The following is a 22,966-nucleotide window of genomic DNA, read 5'->3' on the forward strand; positions in this document are numbered from 1 at the left end:
ATTGGTGTAATACTGCTGTTGCTGGTGGTGGTCCTGCAATGCAAAATCTAGTCTGGATGCCTTCCGCATTATTTCCAATTAAGAATAAGCCTCAATAGTGCAAATTCAACTAATTTAAATCTCTCACAAAACATACTTTTTGTGTCTTTTCAAAGTAGCAGCTAAAGAGGACAAAAAAAAAACATGCTATGGACCTGTCATGTTATATAGCGTGAGAAACAGCTGAAAAGATTTACACCAGTGCAAAGACGGCAAAATCAGTCGGTGTCCAGTTTGGCTTTTACATGCTGCCAACAATACTTTTTGGATCAAGGAGTCATTAAAATAATCATTTCTTGGCTCATATGCTTCCACGTCAGGATGCTCTTAAAGGCGTTTAATCACACTTTCTGCAAGTATTTTTCATCCTACTAGCTCACGTAATCCTGTAACGGTGTATAAATCTTTCACAAAACAAAGTGCCACTTTGTTCATTTATGTGTTTTTGTCTGTAGTTCCAGGTGTGTATTGATGTAATGCAAGCCCTCAAAGGTATGAGTGTCATATTTTAAAATATTACCGTATTTGCTCAATTATAAGATGACCCTGATTATAAGACGTGAATATTAATTTAGGAAAAAAAGAGACTGAATATAAGTTTTACTAGTAAATATAAAAAAAGTTTTACTAGTAAATAAATTAATTCATATGTAAACATTTTCTTCATATTTAATAAAAACTTTGATTGAGAAAAATGATTTTTTTGTTTTTATTTCCTTTTATTTGCCACTCTGCCCCAGTTATGCACATCTGCCCACCAGATATGTCATATACTCCTATATATGCCACTCTGCCTCACTGTCATGCCTTTTAACCCCTATATGCCACTCTTCCTCTAAAACCATTATACCCCCAAGCCAATCTTATCCACCCCCCCACCCCCGACTTACCAGTGCATCCCTAGACTTGTCCGCCGTGCTTCAGACTCCCTGGTGTCTAGTGGGGCAGTCGGTGAAGGTCTGTGCAACAACCTCCGCTGCTGCTGGCCGGTACTTCCGCCAGGGTTTCTATGAAGGTCAGGTCATGACGGTGCTCTGTCATAGAAGCCCCGGCGGAAGTGCCGGCAGCAGTGGAGGTTGTGTGTGCGCATCCCGCAAACGTTCACCGGCTGCGGGATGCGCACAGACAACCTCCGCTGCTGCCAGCACTTCCGCCGAGGCTTCTATGGTGGAGCACCGGAAAGGTCATGTGATGCCAGCACTCAATGAGAAAAGGCCCCAGAGGAAGTGCCGGCAGCAGCGGAGGTTGTCTGCGTTCATCGCACAGACGTCCACCGGCTGCCAAAGAGGAGGATGCAGGTCTCCTGCAGTGCTGCGGGGGATCTTGATCTTAGTCTTGTAGTCAGACCTCTATTTGAGGTCTGATTATAAGACGACCTTGTAATATAAGACGAGGGAGATTTTTCAGAGCATATGCATATTCGAGCAGAGTTTTAAATTATATATATATATATATATATATATATATATATTCCTATGACTCCTGTATTTTTCCTTATTCAAACAACATAATTATATGTTGAAGTTGTGCTGATTGCTTTTGGAAAGCTGACAAACTGATAAGTGTTCTTCTGTGGAACAATTGCTTATCACTCAGGATTGTAAGCTTGCGAGCAGGGCCCTCTCCACCTAATGTATTGGTTTGTCTTGTCATACCCCTTAAATATATGTATTCTATTAAGCACTGCCTAAATTGCTGGCGCTATATAAATAAAAGATAATAATAAACATAATAATAATCACTCCTTCTATTTACTATGCACAGGAAAGCCACTAGAGGGTGCCAGAGGCATGATCTGTGTTCAAAAAGGAACCTCTCTCTGCACCTTTGCAACTTGACTCATAGTGGTATAAGAAGGTACTTGGGATGGGCAGCATCACCAATAAACATCACTTACACCCTGCACATCAAAATGCCACCATAGCTTCTGCCAACAAAATCCTTTTGTGCCAACAAAATATTTTGTGAAAGTCTGTGGAGGTTGTCTGCACACTGTGCTGCAGGGGATCTGCATCCTCCTCTCTGGCAACCAGTGAACGCCTGTGCGATAGGTGCAGACAAATTCCGCTGCTGCCCCTGCATATCAGGGGGCTGAGTAGCATATCTAGGGAGCAGAGTGGCATATCTGGGGGGGGGGGGCATAAAGCATATTAGGTGGCAGAGTGGCACAGCAGGGGAGCAGAGTGGCATATCTGGGGGCATAAAGCATATCTGGGGGCAGAATGGCCCATTCCACTCATGTGTATGTTTTCTTTAAAAATATTTTTTTCTTTAAAATAGCACCAAACTTTAAGGGTGCAACCTATAATCGAGCCAATAGGGTATTTGCACATGCTCTCAATGAGCCAGAACAGGAGATGTTCATGACTGGAAAACATCTAGGTCATCATACATAAGTGCCAGGACAGTTGCTTGACTACAGCTTTGTGAACAGAAGTATTAATTTGTGACTGAAAATAAAACTGCAGATTTAACATAAGAGTGTTTCACCTGATCGGGCATTGATCCGAAATTGTGGTGAGCCATCCAAAGAATAAATAATTGAATCCTGGCCATATTCTCTAGACCGATCCAAATCAGTGGCATTTAAAAAAAGCACTGTGGCTCCTGAGTAATAATAAAAAAAAAAAATTAGACTTGGACTTTTTACATTTATGTGCAAGCTTCAATATATGCTGGTTTTCAGCACATTACCTGCCATAATGTTCTCCATAACTGTAATGATGTACGAAGGACGACTGAAGGTAGGAGGGTTGTCATTTTCATCCTGTAAATGAAAAAATACTGTTTTGAAAATAATTTACATTCCGATCATGCAATGCACATATATCTATTTGTTGTAGGCCTATTTTTTTGGAGACCATTTATAAAAGAGTAAAAAGATTGATGCAAAATAAACTTTACAAGATTAAGATGTTGCAAAATTACATTAAAACACACACACACTTGTTGATTCATCTAAGGTTTTTAGTAACCACTATTATATTTTATTAGTTGCCAATGGTCATTTCACAATATTTATGGAGGGGTATTTTAACAGGCAGGCAGGGACAAATGGGTTAACACCTGAGTTCACAAAATAAGATATTTTTTCTGTTTTTACTCAACTCCAATGGATATAAAAATAAAAATCTTTACTGTAGAAAACCCCTTTATCTGGCATTTTATCATATTATATTGTGCAAGATGCATAAATCTGGTACGTGAGCTCCCTGAAAAGCAACTGAGGCTAATGTATATAATGTGTATATGTATGTATGTATGTGTACATACATTTGTGCAGGACAAATTCCGCTCCGTTCCTGCTTTACCGGGCGGTACAAGAGAAGAACGCAGTTCAGGTAAGGGGGTGGGGAGGTTGTATGAATGAGTATGCGTGATTGAGGGAATGAATGAGTATCTGTCGATGAGTGAATGAATGAGCGCATGATTAGTATCTGTAAATAAGGAAATGAATATATGAATGAGTGAATGAATGTTTGTGAATAATAAATGACCAGCCCAGATAAAATGCTGCCCTGCAGTATGGGGAACGTATAGACTCATGGAAGAAACAAACTAGTCAGATATACATCCCCCATACTGAAGGGCAGCATTTTATCTATGCTGGCAGCATCAATACACAAAGGTAGCAACTGGGGCCATTCCACAAAAGGGGGCAAAAACACTAAAAGGTGGGTCAATGACAAAGCAGTGTGGAAAATACTTTTTTTTATTATTATTGGTGTGGTCAAAACAGATGAGCTGCTGTAGCTGAAAAACTGCTGAAAAAGTGACTGCTGGTTCTGATAGAAAGGTGTCAGAACAAATAGTGCATCGAATGCGGACTCCTGTCCACTGCCGAAACCGCCTACAATGAGCACGTGAGCATAACAACTGGACCACGGAGCAATGGAAGAAGGTAGCCTGGTCTGATAAATCACGTTTTCTTTTTACATCACGTGGATGACCAGGTACATGTGTACACATGGCACCAGGATACATTCATGGAGGCCCCACCTCCATTACACAATTTACAGGACTAAAAGGAAATTATAGAGGTGTAATAGGTATAGGGGACGTCCCGAAGTTCCAGTATAGATGCACAGGAGATATAAATACCACGCACAATCGAAAATTAAATTAGATAATTAAAATATTTATTTAATTTGCCAAAATCTAATTTAATGTTTGAGTGTGCATGGTATTTATATTCCATTATGCTATCGAGGACTGCCAAGCCTGCATAATCTCGATGCAGCATGCTGTACATGGTGCTGTGGTTCCTTCTGAGATACTGGGACATATCATCATTTCATGTGCACCTTCTTCTTGTACCTTTTGGCAAAAAGCCCTATCTGCAAATAGAGCCTGAGATTTCGTCATATAGCGACATGATTAGCGCTCATAAAGATGCAACATGTACACTACATGGCTGGGGGGAAAAAACTTACAGGGCTGCAAGCTAATAATGTCTCTAAAATTATTATTTACTGTACTCTGCTGAGATGCCATGTAGCAATATTAAGGGAACATGACAGAGGACCAAAAGAAAGGTGTCTCTTCCACCTCCACACTCTCCTACACAGTTTTATTTCACCTCTAAAGTAAATTTTTCTTAAATTTATTAAATCATTTTCCTAAGAAAGACTGATGAAAGTGACTTTGACAGCTACTTAAAAAAAAGAAACCCAGCATTCAGATTCAAAAGGAAGCCAGTGACCTTTTCAAGAAGGGTTTTCAGTCTGAAGTGATTATGCTCTTGAAAGAGCACATGAGGGAGGTAGTTAGAGACTTCCAAGCCTCCCACATCCCCTGCTTTATCTTCACCCACCCATTTTATTTCAATAATACAATGTTAATTTGTTTCATCAGAAGCAAGGTAAAAAAAAGTGTTTCCTTTGCAAAAGTTTCTGGCTATCTTAGTGAAATCTGTATTTTCTACTATAGGGTGTGCCTTGTATGCCCAGTTACGCAGTGTGTTGGAAAACTCTGGTTATGAAGGTCAAATGTGTCTATTCCCAGAGCCTTTGTCAAACCAAATTAATTACATCTGGTGAGAGGTCGGGAGAAGTGAAGCGATAGGTTGAGTGAATTGAATCGGATTTACGAGAAGGTTACTACCTGTATTATGAATACATTTCTTCCTGACACTATGGTGTGCTTTGCTTCCAGTACTTACATTAATCGCAATCTCTGTGCTGATAGAGGCCATTTGTATATATTTGTAGAACCTATCTTAGCCCATGTCTGTTCCAAGCCAGCACACATATATAGGACATTAATAATTGAACACATAAAACAGCTACTGTAAATATATAAACACTGTACAAGTGTATTACTGTATGCAGGTTTTGGTCAGGTGCACCAAGAGTGTTGGCATGCTAATCTGACCATTGTTCCCTCACACTCTAATTCACACTCTTTCACACTCTCTCTCTCTCTCAATGTGCCCCTACCTTCTCCACCAATCACTTCCTTGACTCCTTTACCACAGCTTCACTTCTTTTTTTGCCTCTTCTTCTTTCTCCATCCATTTCTCTCCATTTTATTTTTCATCAGCTCCTCTGTAAACCAGGCCTCCCTGAGCACTTCTGCGAAAGGGCAGAGCATCCAGGCACACCCTCTCTGCCTTTTTGCAGAAGTACTCTGAGAAGGCAGAATAATGCAGACAGTTTAGCAGAGAAATAGAGGTGCAGAAACACTTCTCTTTCTCTGTGAATCCGCTTTCATTATGCTGGCCTCTCAGAGTGCTTCTGCCAAAAGGGCAGAGCCATGGGGAAAGCCTCTCCCCCGTTCCTCCAGTTGAGGAGAAGTTGTGCCTGGAGGCTCTGTCCTTTTGCAGAAGTGCTCAGTGTGGCCTGATTCACGGAGAAGTGGATGAAGAAAGAAAAAACGTGGAGAAGTGGAGGAAGCAAGAAGACAACAGAACAAGAAAAGAAGTGAAGCTGTGAAAATGAGAAAGGGACACAGAAGTAGTCCGCAGAGAAGGTAGGGAGATTGAGAGAGAGCATGAGAGAGTGCGAACAAGAGTGTGAGAGAGTGAGAGCATGATAGAGAATGGGAGAGAGTGAATGAGGGTGAGTGACTGCGAATTTTGTTTCCAAACTGAAAGGGCAACAATTTTGATTTTTTTGGTCCAATTGCATAAGTCTATTTTATATTACTTAGGACAAACAGCATCATTGAAGGCCACAAATGCAACATATTTTCACACAGACACATGAATCAGGTTCTGTAAGATTTATGGTCCACAAGGACAATGTTGAGCACACCTGGGGTAGACATTATTAAATTTCATTTTTCTACAATGGTGTTGTATAATTTATGGTTTTGTATAATTCTTAATTTCATCCTAACAGTATCTTTGCCTTCTGACTGCTGTCCCAGGGATAAATATACTCAGCAAAGCTCTGACATTTCTTTTAACTGCAATTTATTGTACTTGACAGAAAATGTTCTATTCAATTAAATGTCTATATCTTTTACTTATATGTGAAATGTTGTTTTTTTCTCACAGAATATGATGCCCTTTCTGTGATTTCATTTAACATTTAGATCATGGAGCATAGATAACCAAATTATCTCATTATCCTAAAATGATGGTTGACAAACACAGAGATCATCTGAAAACTGCAAAGGAGTACAACCCAGGAAGTAGCTGCCAATTCATTCTTGCAAATATTTAATATAAATTCAGCTACAGTATATATATATATATAAAAAAATCCCAGCTACTTACAAACACTTCGATGGTGACAGGGACAGTGCTGTTCAAAGATGGAACACCTGCGTCTTTTGCCATAACAGTCAGGAATATAACTCCATTGGATATTTGTTCATAATCCAGGGGCCGAGTCACGGTTATTACTGATAACAAAAGACAAGGATTGGTCAGAAAAACAAACACATGGTGTGACTGTGAAAATAGTCACTATATGTTAGGATATAGATATATATCAATATCAAACAAACAAAAAAACTAACTCAGAAAATAAGAGGTTAATACAATAAGAGAACAAGATATATGGCTATCCTGGATCTGAAACAATACCAAATACTGATTAAGGAAAAGGATATCAGTCCCACCCCAGCTAGGCACTTTCCCAGAATGCTCTAGCTTCAGTACTTCTGCAGGACACAAAGATTAAATAGGAAGCCAATCAGTGGTATATTGTACAGGGATTCTAAGAGAGCAATTCTTAAATTCAGACTCCATTACCTCCATAACCTTCAGAGATAGAGATTTCAAAAAAGCTTTGAAAGGCGGAGGCCTGCAGAATGCTGTATGTAATCTGATTATTTGGTGGAGAATCTTCATCGGTTGCCTGTTCCAAGGATAAAAAAAAAATTGCATTTACCGGCAAACAAGACATTTCCCACGCCAAGACTTTAAAATTAGACGGAGGCAAAGGTGGCTTTAATGATTTCTTTATATGTATGGCTTTCTACTACACTACTTTCATGTGTAACTTCACTGGTTTGTTTGTACTTGTAACTTACTATACCCCTTCTCCTTCTAAATCAAAGTTGCTGGTAATAACTCCAACAGTCCCCACTAGGACCAAGAACTAATAAATGATTAAATTAGTTAAAATTCTTAGAGTTGGTTCAATGTATTTTAATGTCTTTTAAGCTGCCTCTTATGTTGCCTTAGCTTCCTGTTGTGGAAACTACTCTCATGTACTCATTATTATCTTTTATTTATATAGCGCCAACAATTTACGCAGCGCATGAGATTCTTCTTATGTCACCAAAATAAGGTTAGGTATTTTGTCTGCAGCTTAAGCCATCTGGGCTTTCCTTTTATAACAATATTATCTGATACACTAAATCTCAGCAGAATTTACCAAAACTGTTGATTTAGTTTGAAAAAATTATATAATTAAAAGCTGCACAGAAATTGTGTCTATGTAAGCTGTTGATTGGAATCAGTTTGCTGACACTAATCTTGTGTAATTCTTCACCACTTAGTATAACAGTTCATGGATATTAATTGGCAAAACAGTCAAAAAGTATGCTAAACAAACTGGTTTACAATTCAATAAATGCAGAAATTGAATACATATTTATTGTACTCTGATTGTGCCAGCTTTGCTTACCCTGAGCTTAATAACTGTGACCACAGATGGCTCATTTTCACGGATTGAGCCCAGATAGGAGTCTTTCTGAAAGATGGGGGTGTTGTCGTTAACATCTAAAACATTGATGCGGACGCGTCCAGTTGTCTCTTCACCACCCCCATCCCTGGCAATTACAGTGTGAGTGTATCGCTGAGTGTTCTCAAAATCTAGCCGGCCAATGAGGGTGATTACACCAGTGTCTTTGTCAAGAGAAAATCTATACAAAATAAACACAACAGCGTGAGAGGACAGGTTAATACATAAATAAAGGTAACATGTCAACGCAATTTGTGCAGCAATACCTTTACAAAAAGAGCTTAAAAATGTAATCACAAAACATAAATAAATTAATCTTACCTGTCAGGATCATCACTGAAAAAGTAGTTAACTTTTCCAAATGAGCCAACATCATTGTCTGTAGCCTATAAAGAAGGCACAATAAAGTTACTGATTCATATTAAAAATGAAACTTCCTCATAACAAAAAACAAAATTGCCTGTTCTATATACATTATTCCTTTTCCCTCCATAATCAAACATCTATAAATTAAAACCACATTTTTTTCTAAAACAAAACAACCTCAAGTGACCAACTGCTCCAAAAATGTTGGTTTAGGATTATTTAAAACAAGGAAAACGTATATTGTTCTTCTAGAAGTCAACCTAAAACAAGTAGGAGATATGGTAAATTCACAGAAAAAAGAGGCCATTATTTGCTAAAGTCATCAACAAATGATCATCAAAACTACATTTCTTCTACATTCAGCACTCATCTCTCACTAACTTTCTCACTGCCAAGAAGCTACAAGTCAACGATGAGGGGTTTTATTGACAGTATGGTGAAATACATTGCATTGCTGCCAACAGTCCCGACAACTAGGCTTATGTCCTGGCTGTGTTCAACAAGAGCTGCTGCCAGCGTGGGGCACTGTGTATGCTGCAAAAGGTAAAGAGAAACGGTGATAGATGGACCATCGTGTGACAGTGTTACCCTGTCCATTTATTGTGGGAGAAGTCGCATGTGATGTCATGTAGAAAGTTATGTCCCAATGTAATTTTAATGTTGGTATTGTATGCACACACATCAAAACCTTTACATTGCTCGCCAAATATGGAAATATCCGAAAATAATTTAAGTGGATAAAATCCAATACAGTTATCAACACAATATATTCCCAACCTAGAAACAACTAATTTAATTATTCATGCTGTAAAAACTTAAACCTTAATTAGTCTTTGGTCTTGTCTCAGGATAGTCGTATACCTATCCACTTGTCCCATGTAGGTCTATACTCTCTCACTGTATAATGTCTACCATTTCTGCCGGAATGTTTTTCCTCTTATCTTAAACCTTCTCAATAAAGTAAAACTTTCTTAATAAATTACCATTTTAATGCAACCACAAAATTAGCTTTTCACCAATTTCCCAAATAAATAAATAAGCCAACAAACAGAATATATATATATATATATATATAGATATGCCCCTTATTCAGTGTTATATTTCACAATATAGAGGGGGATGATTGAAATGGGGGTCTCTTCCACCCTTAGCACCAGATAAACATGAACAAAAGGAAGCAACCTAAAACCTATAATTTGTATTTCATTTACAAATATAGGGTGATAAAATGCATATCATCTTCCTGGGGTTAATCCAGTTTTCTTTTTGTGTTCTTTACAAATGTTTCAAAATAGAATATAATGCAGCCCGATACATATATATATATAAATACACATATACATTATAAGGACAAAAGTATTGGGGCACCTGACATTACACCAACAGGGACATTAATTACATAGTATTCTAAATACATAGACATTAATATGTAGTTGGTCCCCCCTTACAGCTTCCACAAGATTTTGGAGTGTTTCTGTGGTAATTTGCCCAGTCACCCAGTAGAGCATTTATGAGGTCAGACACTGATGTTGGATGAGAAGGCCTGGCTTGCAATCTCCATTCCAGTTTATCCTAAAGGCGTTCGGTGGGGTTGAGATTAGGGCTCTGTGAGGGCCAGTCAAATTCTGTCACACAAAAATCATCCAACTATGTCTTTGTGGCTGAATTAAAACAATTCTGCCAAGAAGAATGGGCCAAAAATCCTCCTCAGGGATGTAAAAGCCAGTTATCGCAACGTTTGATTGCAGTTTTTGCGACAAGGGTGGCTCAACCAGCTATTAGGTTTTGGAGGGAAATGAATTTTTCAAATGAATGATATAGGTTTTGATTAACTTTTTACCTTCAAAAAATGAAAAAATAATTTAAAAGCTGCATTTTGTGTTTACTCACACCGTCTTTAACTTATATTAAAATAGTTGGATGATTACAAAAATTAAATGTGACAAATAATCAAAATTAAAAGAAATTGGGAAGGAGCAAATACTTTTTTATAGCACTGTTAATATCTTCAAGTAAATTGTTGGCTTTCTGTCAGTTATTTAGTTTCCCTTCAACGAATTACTAAGTAGCAGCGCGTTTAATCAATTGTGTAATCGGCTTTTGGACTTGCCATTTAAAGTATACCGACTGAGCAATCAATTACTAATTTTATTTAAGCAATAATCACCATTGTATCAAGCACTGCTGCAGCACCAAAAGAGCACGACAATATACCGCAGTCATTCACAAGTACATATGATATCAATGTATTACACAACAAATGCGCTTTCTGTAGTTAAGCTCAATACAAAGCGCAACTTTCAGTAACGCATTATGTATCAGTGTAATAGTTTGCTTATAGAGGGTTTGGTTACTTTGGCCCACAAAGCTATGGTGGAATGATGTATAAAGCTGAATGCATACTGGAAACACGTTTTAATGGTGGGGTACTTTTAATTAGCACATTGCCTTGCTCTTTGTATGTACCAATGGAATGTCAGTGGTTCCCAAATAAGTGTGTGCAAAAGTTTTATTCTGGGAGTCCATAATCAGGAACATCTTTACCACAGGGAAAAAGAGAGATCTGCCCGGGGCACAAAACCAGCTGTCTTTTAGTGTCTTGAGAGAGCCATGCATATCAGTGCATGAAACTTCGGGGAAGGTTAGGTAAAACCAAGGCATTGGCTGATCCAGTGGGCGAATGAGGTTGACAGAAGCATTCTCTGGGAAATAAAGAGGCAAGTCCTGACACCTGGTCTTACCTATTGTTATTCCTAATTTCCAGGAGGAAGTGAGGTTATTTTTTTTATTATTATCTTTTATTTACATAGAATTTACCTATTCTTTTTTCTAGGGGCGAATCCTGTCTAGACAGTGAGCAAAGGTTGCGTCCCATGACAGGGTGTGTGTCTGGCTCATAGACATTTGTGATGTGATGAGAAGTGCATATGCCTTACTATTAATGATCTTGATGCATATCCAAGTTGGTATTGTCATTAAATATTAAATTTATCCTATTTGGAATGGTAACAGTAAATACAAATAATTCAAATTTCCCCACTGGTCAAAATGCAGAGATCTCATAAAAAATATTGCTTAATGTGCCTTTACTAGAAGCTGCAACTCTGCAGCTGCCCTCATCCTCAACTGAAACAACCAATCAGCAGTAGGAAAAAAGGCTCCAATGGGAGTACTTTTCACGAATGAGCACAAGAGTCTGAATGAATTACCACTTGCCTTGATCCTGAGCCAGAGCTAGAGCTGACTGGCAGTAAGTACATCACTTGCAAAGAGATGTGTTTCGCCGATCATGTCAAGTTCCGTGCATCCCTACTACTAAGCCAGACACTGAAGTGGTAGGCCTACACCACATCAATGTTTGGCTTAGTATATAGTGATAGGGGTTATGCTGCACTATTGTCAATGTCTGGCTCAATGTATAGTGATAGGTGTTATGCTGTACCCCTGTCAATGTCTGCCTCAGTATAAAGTGATAGGTGTAATGCTGTACCCCGTCATTGTCTGCCTCAATATATAGTGATAGGTGTAATGCTGTACCCCGTCAATGTCTGCCTCAGTATATAGTGATAGGTGTTAACATTTAACATCTAACATTTCCAACATGTTTGTTTCAGGTGGCTTCCTTCCCTTCTACAACCAATGATAAAGATATCAGTGTTCTAAATTAAAATGAAAATTTTAACAGTAATCTTGATTTGATTGGCTTTGACTGTTAATGTTTTGTAGAAGTTTTCTGCCACCTGGGCAAAGCCTGTGTTCTGCCCCATTAGGGAATGTTAAAAGAAATGCGATAAGCTCTGCTTATGCTTTCCAGTCTGACCCATTCTATGACCTGTATCTCTTTAGAATGCTTTGTGAGATAGGGATCATGAAGCAAATGTGGCTTTTGCATCTGTCCAAATGCATCCAGATTGTGCATGTGGCAGGATGCCCTCACTGCCAAGGGCTAAAGATCTGCCAACAATTTAATAGAAGGTGGGAACATTTTACTTCAATAAGGGCAGACCTCAGGAAAGGTGACACACAATCGCACAATGCTGCTCTTTACAGGCTAATAGTGATCCCCACTACACTGTGTGTTTATTTTTGTAGACTGGGGATAATATTTTAATTCATTGGTGGCATACTATACCATCACAAGTAGCTACTCTTCTGTACAAAAATAGTACACTGGCAAAAGAAGCAATGTTACAGTTAGGATGAAAGTTGTCCCTTTAACAATAATACACAGACTTGTGCTGTCTGAAGTATGTTTAAAGCGGCCAGCAAAGGTATAATATGTTTGCTAACATTAAATCATTTTTTTCTATTTTTTTTGGCATGAAGTACAAACAAATGTACACAATTAGTAAAAACTGAAGACATTTAATATGTTAAAAAAAATTTTTTAATGAGCAGTGGGGCCTTCAAGGTCTCAGATACAGAACATTTGAAGGCTATTGATAATAAACAGAGACTTTACTATATGCTTTCCTAAATGGACTGTTCAGCTTAGTGTATAAGAACTTTGGAAGCACAACATTATCTTGATAAAGGACCATGATGCGGTCTTATCTGTTGAATAAAGCATTATTTATAAAATAGACCTGTGAGTGCAAATCTTAGTTTCTGGACTTGCCAAATACATGCATTTCTTTTAATTACAACACATTAATGAATCATCCAAAAAATTTTTAAAAAATATGTTCAAATGGTAAAGCACAACAGTTGTAGTCATTTCTAAAACACCATTATTAGAAGGATAAACTGACTTTTCTTGTTGTCAAGACAAGTGAAAAATATTTAAATAACAAAAATGTTATGATCTTCTAGGCATAGTACTTATTACTTTACTTTTTATTACGATGCATTTGTGTTGGAAATTTCTACCATACACTCATAATAAGGTAGTATCATGAGATTAGACATAGGTATAATATTTACACCAAAGATAAATTAATAAATCAAATCTACAAAGGGATGTTGGTCCAGGAACTTGTTGTAATTTTTACAGAGAAGGCAATATAGTTTCAGTGTTGTAATAAAATTGGTTGTGGCTTCAACTGAGTTTTGCCAATGGCGGTATTCTTATAAAAATTCATTCAATAGGCATTGTGACAAACCCTATAGCATGAGGGCCATACATGTCACTTTTAGGGGTCCTAAGCACAGTCCTCTAGGGCAATCAGAGTCAGGAACAGCAGCTTTGAACAAAACAGCACTTTATTCTTAATTGCTGAAACCCCAAAAACCAAATCATAAAAATAAAACCTAGCTCCCAATTGGAGCCCTCTCTAACTTAACTATGCTGGTCTAGACTGACCAGCCTAATCACCCACTACCTCAACCTCCCAGCCAGACCCAGCTACGCCAGGCTCTGGAAAACCTCCCCCAGACAACACACAAAATGTCCAGGCAGGTATTGCCTCACTTGGCTCAGGGATGGTCTTCTTCAGGCCCTCTCCTTGCCCTGGGAGCACAGGGAACTTCCTCTTCCCCCAACAGTCTCCCTGAGTATCAGGCTCCAGGGGTTTTTAATGTCCAGCACCTGTGCCTGATGCCGGCCCCATAGGAATCCCGGACCGGATCCTGTGGACTTCTTGCCTCCTGGAAAACCCGGCATGGAATTTCCACAAAATGGGGAAATGGAGCATTGGCCCACCCTGCTCTCCAATTGCTCCACCCCAGGGACCCATATTTACGATCTGGATAGCACCTGTACCCAAATGCCACACTAAGCATCTCCCTGGGGTTTACACTGTCACAGCATATACAGTACCAAACACAAATTAACAATTGGGCAACCCCAATATAAATAATTCAGAGTAGAATTATATACTCTTAAGCTGAGAATGGCATACAAAAACATTGGGTAATGCCTGAAAGAGTAGTTGAATGACCTAATGCTTTATTGCCATCAGGAATTAACCATGTAAAATAATTGTCTTTGTTGTGTATTATTTCATAGTAGTAGTGCCCAAACTCAGTCTCAGAAGTTGCATTGGTGTACTGTACACTGTATATATATATATATATATATATATATATATATATATATATATATATTTGTATTCAGCAAAGCCTCTGTGTTTCCAAAAAGCCTATTTTCCTCACATGATCCAATGAACACAATGCCTAACAAGTGAACCATCAGCTAACGTAACTTGACAACAACATAGCATTACATGGCAAGTACTTTATCACCCAATACCTTGAGGCAAAGGATCAGCAAACCACGTATGTTTTCAAAGTATGCCTATGTTACTGCAGAAAAAGCATTATAAATGTAACCATGAAGCTATTTGTCTTGTGTGTGAAGTCTATATTCTGCAAGCTGGCAATGCCTTTGCTGATCATTCTTAAACACATGTTGGCACCGACAAGTCCTCAAGGGATCAGCTAAATAATTCAAACAATGCACTCCCTTGGGTTAGTAGAGACACATTAATGAATTTGTTAATTGTAAGACACGATTCTGAACACAAACAGTCCATATTAACCTAAATTTTTTACTCCCAGGACATTAGATCATGACAACTAATCACAGAAAAAAAGAAACATGGTCAACAACAGCTTTTGAACCTATCAATGGACCCAAGTCATTAAAATATACCCAAGATTATATCTGAACATGGTTTAATAGGATTGGTCTAGGGAACTAGATTTCAAGCACTGTATTATATATATATATATATATAATTCTAAAAGCGTGCATTTGCTTCTTTTTAAATTGTATCTGGATCCAATGATGTATTGTTCATTTAGCAGTGCAGCAGATTATTGACATAACCACCAAACTAATTCCCTCAATGCACAGTTTGTAATTGCATTTATAGGTACTTATTTCAGTGATGGAGAATGCTTAAGGAAAACAGATTTTTTGTTCTGTGCAGGCTAAAGTACACGGATAAAACTACAAGTTTTAAAGGAGAAGTTACATTTTAACATAAACTGCCCTTATATGTGAAGAGGACACATGAAAAACTAAACACCACTTTGTATCATTTGGGTCTCTCTCAATTTCTAATATGCTTCCTATTTAATATATAGGCAATATATGCTTAGGCATACATGTAAGAAATGTGTTCATATACAATATTTTGGGCCAGTCTAAAATTAGGCTTACAGACTGTAAACACCAAAGAGGAATAGTGTATAAATGCCCTTTATGAAGACCACTCTGCTCCCCTCCCACCATTTACTCTTGACTCCAAGGAAGGAGGAGATGGAAATTATTATGCATAAGTATCTGAGGTAATTCTTACAAGTTAGTGTTCGTTTACAAATGTCCTGCTCCCATATTAACCATTACAATGTAATTTGTAGCATATATAATAGTCTTCTATCATTTTAAAGCCAGACCTAGTGCATGTGTGGTGTTATGTGCTAAGATTTAAGCCCAAGATAAATAATATAAGACTTGATGAGACACCTCCATGGTATATTTTATGTATAAAAAGAGTACAAAACATGGCCAGTACCTGCCAGGAAAACTGATGTGTTGTTTATATGATAATCGTGAAACTACAGAAACACATTCTGGCATGGCACATAGGTGTATAAATCAAACTGCTGCCCTTGACTGCATAGGCCTGAAGACAGGAGACAGGAACCCTTCCAACACCCCAATCCTAGCCCTAAAACTACACAATACTATGGATTGTGGGCAAAGGTGATGACCAAAGCTTTACTAATATTAAAAATTAGCCAGCAACTAATTTTAGTAACCTGCAGGCCTACCAGATTCTCACAAGCTTCCAAACCAAAGTATACTTAGTTGCTGTCAAGCATTAACACTTTAGAATAGATTTGTGCATGACTTAAATTTTCTGATTGCTCATTTTGGATGAAATTCAGAGGACTTTTTTGATTTAAAAAAACAATATCTGGGGGTTCTCAAGGGAAAAGGTCCTTGACACCTTCTAGTCTGAAGGCCACGGGGGTCAGTATGGGCCAGAGTGGACCGTTGACTGGGTGCCGAGCAGGGATAGGCCTTGGCGGCATTTTTTGAATGTTGGGGGAGGGGTTAACGGTGGCGGTATTTAAGGGACTGGCGCCACTGGGGTAAGCACCATTTTTTCTGTCACCTACCATTCGCTGTTTGTCCCACCCTCCCTCCCTTTTTTACTTTTGGGTTTTTTGATGGCTTTGGTATGTTTGTTCTGTCACAGTCGTGCGTATGCTTACCAGGTATTCTAAGGGGTTAATGATGATAGGAGAGCATTGGTGGTGGGAGGTTTCCTGGCAGGTGGAGCTGGGGACCTCAGGTTTGGGTTTGGGCATCTCGGTATGTCCTTCCCTGTGTGGTACCTGGATAACCTGGTAAGCTTGGGGTGGTTTTGCATTAAATGGTTAATGTTTATTCATATTAATTTATGTTATTTATTGTTCAGTTTGTTGGTCATTGTCCTGTTAAAGCACCTATTTTTGGTTTTAGGTCTGCGTGGCAATGTCCGGCATTTAAATAAAATAGGCTGTGGCCTTTTCTACCCAAATTCATGTTGTCGTGTTTTTATTGGGGGGTGTGGTTATGTGTTGCATGGATGCCTAGCACGAAAGTCGAGGCTACTACAGTCATCACCTTTCACCTAGAGCAGCACCATCTGAAGTCTTAAGAAGAGATCCAGCACTACACCAATGGACACAAATCCAACAGCATACTACGAGACTGGATTTCTCAAACAATTGGACCATTTTGATGAATTGATTCCTCAGAATAAAAAAGATAAGACAGCAGCAGCAGTAGTAGGGCATTGTGTTTACACTGGCAGCCCCATGGTACAGGACACAGACGTTTCCTCAAAATATTTAAAGAATTGATCCCTAAGAATAAGGAAGGAGATTAAGCCATAGCAGCAAAATGCAGAAAAACTGAACCCCCCTATATTAAAAAAGTACAAGATTTTTCCCCCCTGAGTAAGAAAGGAAAATAAGGTGCAGGGTACAGGACAGGCACTGGTAGGCAGACACAATCAACCATACAATTCATTGCCATTACCCCATATCATGAAAAAAGAAGAAAAAAGACTGAGCTCAGCCAGCAAAGGCAGGACAGGGCAAGGTGCAAAGCAAGCTTGGTTTTGCTGGTGGTGTATTACACAACTTAGTAGGAAAATGGGGACACATTTAAATAACAGGCTCCTAAATGTAATGTCAATTATTAGATACAAATGTAAAAAAGAAAGCTGCTACAGTCCCTGTATAACAATACTGAACTATTACTATACGCTGCAGCTTCTCCACCCCAATACATTTTTTTGCCCTAGTATGCTAGATAAGCCTCAATCTCAGCTTCAACAATCTATGTAACTGTCACTGACACTGATGGTGACTGGCCAGAGTAAAAAAAAGGAAGGAAAAAAACTCCAAGCCAAAACCATCAACGAGACCATCCTCCAACTTTTGGGGGTAACACCTACCTATCAGTCAATTATCCTTCTAAACACTGTCCCTTCCATGTTTACCTCATCAAGGAGTGCCAAAACAGCTTGGAATGGAACAAAAATTGCTTGTATTGGTAGCAAATTGTGGCAAACAATAAATCTTAACAAAAGTTCAGAGATTATGTCATTTGTTTCAGCAGTCCTCATTGGCAAAGATTCATATGAATACACAAAATTGCCAAATTTTGTTAAAAATAAAGTCGTACGAATCAAAATGAAAAAGTCTACTCAAGAATGAACTTTAAGTTCCACTTGCTGGCAGAAGATTTTCTGGGAGAGTTGTGATCCAGCTTGACTTTACTATACATTATGAACAGTTTTGCTCTTCCTGTATAATGTATAGTTGGTTGGTGCAAACAGATGGTAATTGGGAGTTATTTCAACAGACTATTAATTATTATGCAGCCAACTAGACCATAAACCACACTCGGTAGAAGAGAGCACAGTTTTTGCACAGAAACTGTAGGCTAGGCTCTAGCAAATTATTCAGCAGAATTTTCAGAAAAATATGTTCACAGATCTGTATCCAAAATTCTTGAGCTTTTTTTTCTCTTGGTTCTAATATTTAAGAGAAAGAACCAGGATGCAAACATACTGTATATCCACATTTTGGCTGAATCTGAACCTAGACTGCCTAAAAGTACAGTAATTTAAAGAGTTTTTATTACTTCTTTTTTATTTGAAAGGACACTGGGCATGTGGTTTCCTATGGAAAAATACATATCTGGGTTATTTTTTTCTCAAAAGTATTGCCCAAACAAGGACTTATATAAAATTAGACATTCCAACGGAAACTCAAAAACATAACTTTTCCAGTACAAATGCTATTTATGTACCAGAAAGGTAAAGTGCAATTTGTTAAATCATTCGCTTTGCACATGTTCATTCTACAACTCATTCACCCTCTTTCCAATAATAAAATCTACAAGCACTGCTTTGCTTGTCCAACAGCAAATTAACAAATGATTTCAGACAGTGCTGTAACAAGATGATGTTTGGAAGACATTTAAAGAGCGTCTCTAGTAAGGACAAATAACCCTTGCGTTGATGGTTTCTGGAATATGCATTGTGGCCTCGGATGGAGACGTTCGCTCCATTTCACCCCCTCCTGCTGCTAGTCTTTCAGGTCTGTGAACCTTATACAGAACTGAGCAATTGCAATCACAATATTCATGCCATGCTTTTCCCTGCTGACATTTCATCATTTCATAATAAACATTGAGTTAAGCAACAGAAAATACAAACAGGAAGCCGGTCAATATAACTCATTCCACTTGCGCTCTATATATCATTACTCTGGTTTGCAAACAAAACATTTAAATGGTATTTTCATTTCAGGAGGTAGACCTCAGTTTATGATAAAAAAGCGGTGCCTTCTAAAACTGAAATAAGATATTTTGCAGCAATAATTAAATCCGATATAACAAGAAGATATATAATAAGTATAAATAATAACGCCCAGGGTACCGCAGACACAGTGGACAAGATGATAATTCTTACATATCAAAAATCTCTTTGTAAATAACTTTTGTTTGTACTCATTGCTAAACCTAAATGTACTGAAAATTGCCTTTGTTTCAAAATGAAAGGAAATCACTAAGGGTGCCAAATCAACATGTTACCAAATTGACAATGTCGCCAGGTTCTGTATCATGTCATTCTGTGACATTAGAAAAAAATGCACGGTATGTACTTAAACCACATTGTTTTCACCTAAAAGGCTCATTGCGATATAATGCCAGTAAAATTGGCTCAAGGATGTAAAGGCAAAATGCCATTTAAAAAAACCAACATTAAAAAAGTTAACTGCACACTCAACAACAGCAAGGAGTAATTCTCCCGTCTGAGTTACCTGGATAAGTATAGAAGGGATTGAGCTGCATCTGTTCTGACCTTTTTAAACCCATTTTTTCAATTAGTTTTGGTTGTGGTCCATTAACACTGCCTGACCTTATGTGTTGCCTGATGGGAAATATAGTTTGCTGCGTGAGACCTTGTATAAGGTACAGACTGTGCAGCATTCTAGGTCCAAATTCAATCCTCTGACACTGTCTATGTGTAACGAAGCAGAGACCCACTACCGGCAGCTAACGAGAAGCTAGCCGTACCGAGGTCTCTGCTCCACCGGCTTCCAGCACAGTCCGGTCAGGCTGCTGATGCACCTGAGATGCGCAAAAGGGGGCACGGCACCAGATTTAAAAAACAGGAAATGCTGATCTGATTTACCCTTGTGTGGTCCTGTATTACCTATGTGGTGAATTGATTCCTGAATATTATACGGTGACTCCTAATTTGATTCTCTGAATAGTGATTTTGTATATTTCATCCCAGATCTGTTTACTGTACCTGGATTGTCTCACTACCTGTTCTGTGTCCCGAACCCAGCTTTGGCTGACCATTCTGCATTTCTACCTGGTGTTACATGCCCTGGGCATTTAACTGGAACATTACCAATACAGGTATCTGGTTATTTCTACAATGCTTTGCCACACATACTCAGTGCCTATTTATACCTGCCTATGTCTGGGCCTCTACACTGTTGGGATCATCAGAGTCCCTGTTCTCTTATCTTGGGGCTCAACCCATTGATAGGTGTTTCAGGGTGAACTACTCCTGTGGTGTGTACTCCTGGGTGACGGCAGTCATGACATTACACCACAGTCATGGGCTCATCTAAGTTTGGCAAACTCTCTCTGCTCACGTTCAGATGCTGGGGTCAATGAGTCTCGGTTCAATAGCAAATAGTTTTTGATCGAGGAGTTGAATTTACATTTCTTTTATGGAGAAGTTCCTGTTCTGCTATTGGATCTTCTTGGCGTTCTCCTCTGCATACCACCCTCGAACTAATGGGATCAGTGAAATAACTAATCAGTTGTTAAAACAACATCGCTGGCTATTTGTGGTGGAGATATTAATCATCAGTTTCAGCAGTGGACCAATATGTTACCCGATTACTAGTCCTCTGGGATACAGTTCAGTAAACATTGTCTAAGGCCTTTAAGATATTTGAGCAATAGGCGAATCATCACTGAAGTTTTGCTCCTTCATACTCCAGGGGTGGCTAACTCAAAGTTCCTTCTATGAAGACTGCTCCTTGTTACATTGGTCCCTTACAAGTCCTTTGTAGAATCAATGTGGCATATGAATTGCTTCTTCCTCTTATTGTATTCCCTGAGTTCAAGCTCCATATCTGCAAAAAAACAGCCACCCCGTTTTAAACCAGTGAAGGTGTATTTACATCTTGAATATGAAGTACAGGCCATTCTACATTGCACATTGCCATCCGATATATTGTACACTGGAAGGGTTACGGCCAAGAAAAAGATTGTGGATCCCTTTGTGTGACTTACTTGCTCCTGCTTTGCTTTGTATGGTTCATAGGTTTCATGACAAACCTGGGAAATATTGGCCAGCCCTCCAGTAGGGGGTAATGTCAGGAAGAAGAGAGTGGCTATATACTGCATATACTGACAACTCTCCTTCACGTAAGAATAAATCCCTTTTTTTAAAAAAAACAAAACTATCAGATCTACAAAAGTGTGGCTCGGACATGGAAGGCTGGTTGTGGGGAGTGGGAAAAATATTTTTAGAAAGATGAGGAACACAAGGTATCTGGTGAAAATTAAATTAGTCAAAATTATATATAAGTAGAAGATTTTCTGCTTTTTACATATTGTTCACTGTTTCTAATGATTTATCCTGCCATAAATTTTGCAGGCTTATTTTTCATTACAGAACTGTGTTTCAAGCAAATGCTTCTAGGCACCTGATACAGCGAGGCACCAAAAGCAAGTATCGCTGCCTCCACTTCCTAACCGACAGGAACAAGACCTTAGCTCGCAGGAGCAGCTGCAAAGCAGCGTTACGACGCCATGAGGGGAACAAAAAGCCGCAGAGCTATTATGCTCTTGTGCACAAATCTGGAGACAAGGGCATGCCGAACAATTTGTTCAGGAAACAATAGCAATGCTTGATATGTCATAAGGATTGATGGAGCAGAAATTTACATGGGAGAATGCATTTTTAAAGTGCTCTGTCAAGCCCTAGAGAGGCTGTGGCAATATTTTTAACATTTATCATACTTTGAAGACCTGCTAAATAACCATGTAATGCACATAACATTAACTACACTCCCTACTAATAAAAGGTGGAGAAGGATGAAGTTATAATTATTTACTGTAAATGTATATTATATACACATACACAAAAAGGGACTTACAGGTGGCTAATACTTTCGTACGTTAGATCACCACCTTTTGATACAAAAAAATTTCAAGGTAGCATGTTATCCCCCAAATCTACTGCTTTCTCTTTTGCCCTTTCATCAGTCAGAGCAATTGTTCTAGGAAGATTTGAATGGAAAGTAAATTGGTGCATTAATTGGTATGTGGGGTAAAACCTACCTACCCAACTACTATCTGCAGAACCCCACCAGCATTTGCAAAATGGACACCAAATTATTCATACATTATTCGGTTTTCCACTCTATTAAGATATTCGTCCATTTTGTTAATGTAGGGATCGCCATAGCCACATAAGCTTTCAATAAGTATAAGGTTCCTTCATTAGACATCTGAGGTCTGCGTCCCTTTTGGAAAATTATTGCGACACTTTGATGTTAGTTGGCTGGTTATTGTAAACTTTGAGGTACAGTATCTCACAAAAGTGAGTACACCCCTCACATTTTGTAAATATTATATGTTTTCATGTGACAACACTGAAGAAATGACTCTCTGCTACAATGTAAAGTAGTGAGTGTACAGCCTGTATAACAGTGTACATTTGCCGTCCCCTCAAGATAACTCAACACACAACCATTAATGTCTAAACCTTGGCAACCAAAGTGAGTACACCCCTAAGTGGAAATAAATAAAATTAGGCCTTTGCAAAACAACTGAACATTTAAACCTTCTGAGTACATTATTTACTATGAAGAACACTTACTAGTGAGCTTCAGCTATAGGAAGGACAGGTTTAGACCGGCATACTTCATTTCTAAAT

General features: G+C 38.5%; 1 protein-coding gene across 1 annotated transcript in view; it reads right to left on the minus strand.

Moving 5' to 3' along the window:
• The window catches only part of CDH23 (cadherin related 23), a 357,384-nt gene that overhangs the window by 141,489 nt on the left and 192,929 nt on the right, over positions 1–22,966 (minus strand). The window contains exons 13-18 of the mRNA XM_053451249.1: positions 8,499–8,563; positions 8,121–8,358; positions 7,241–7,346; positions 6,761–6,888; positions 2,734–2,806; positions 2,530–2,646 (exon numbers count right to left, since the gene is read on the minus strand). Coding sequence (XP_053307224.1) covers positions 2,530–2,646; positions 2,734–2,806; positions 6,761–6,888; positions 7,241–7,346; positions 8,121–8,358; positions 8,499–8,563 — 727 coding nt within the window. The remainder of the gene's footprint in view (positions 1–2,529; positions 2,647–2,733; positions 2,807–6,760; positions 6,889–7,240; positions 7,347–8,120; positions 8,359–8,498; positions 8,564–22,966) is intronic.

Source organism: Spea bombifrons, chromosome 11, assembly GCF_027358695.1.
Source record: "Spea bombifrons isolate aSpeBom1 chromosome 11, aSpeBom1.2.pri, whole genome shotgun sequence".
In the NCBI taxonomy this organism is placed as follows: Eukaryota; Metazoa; Chordata; class Amphibia; order Anura; family Pelobatidae; genus Spea; species Spea bombifrons.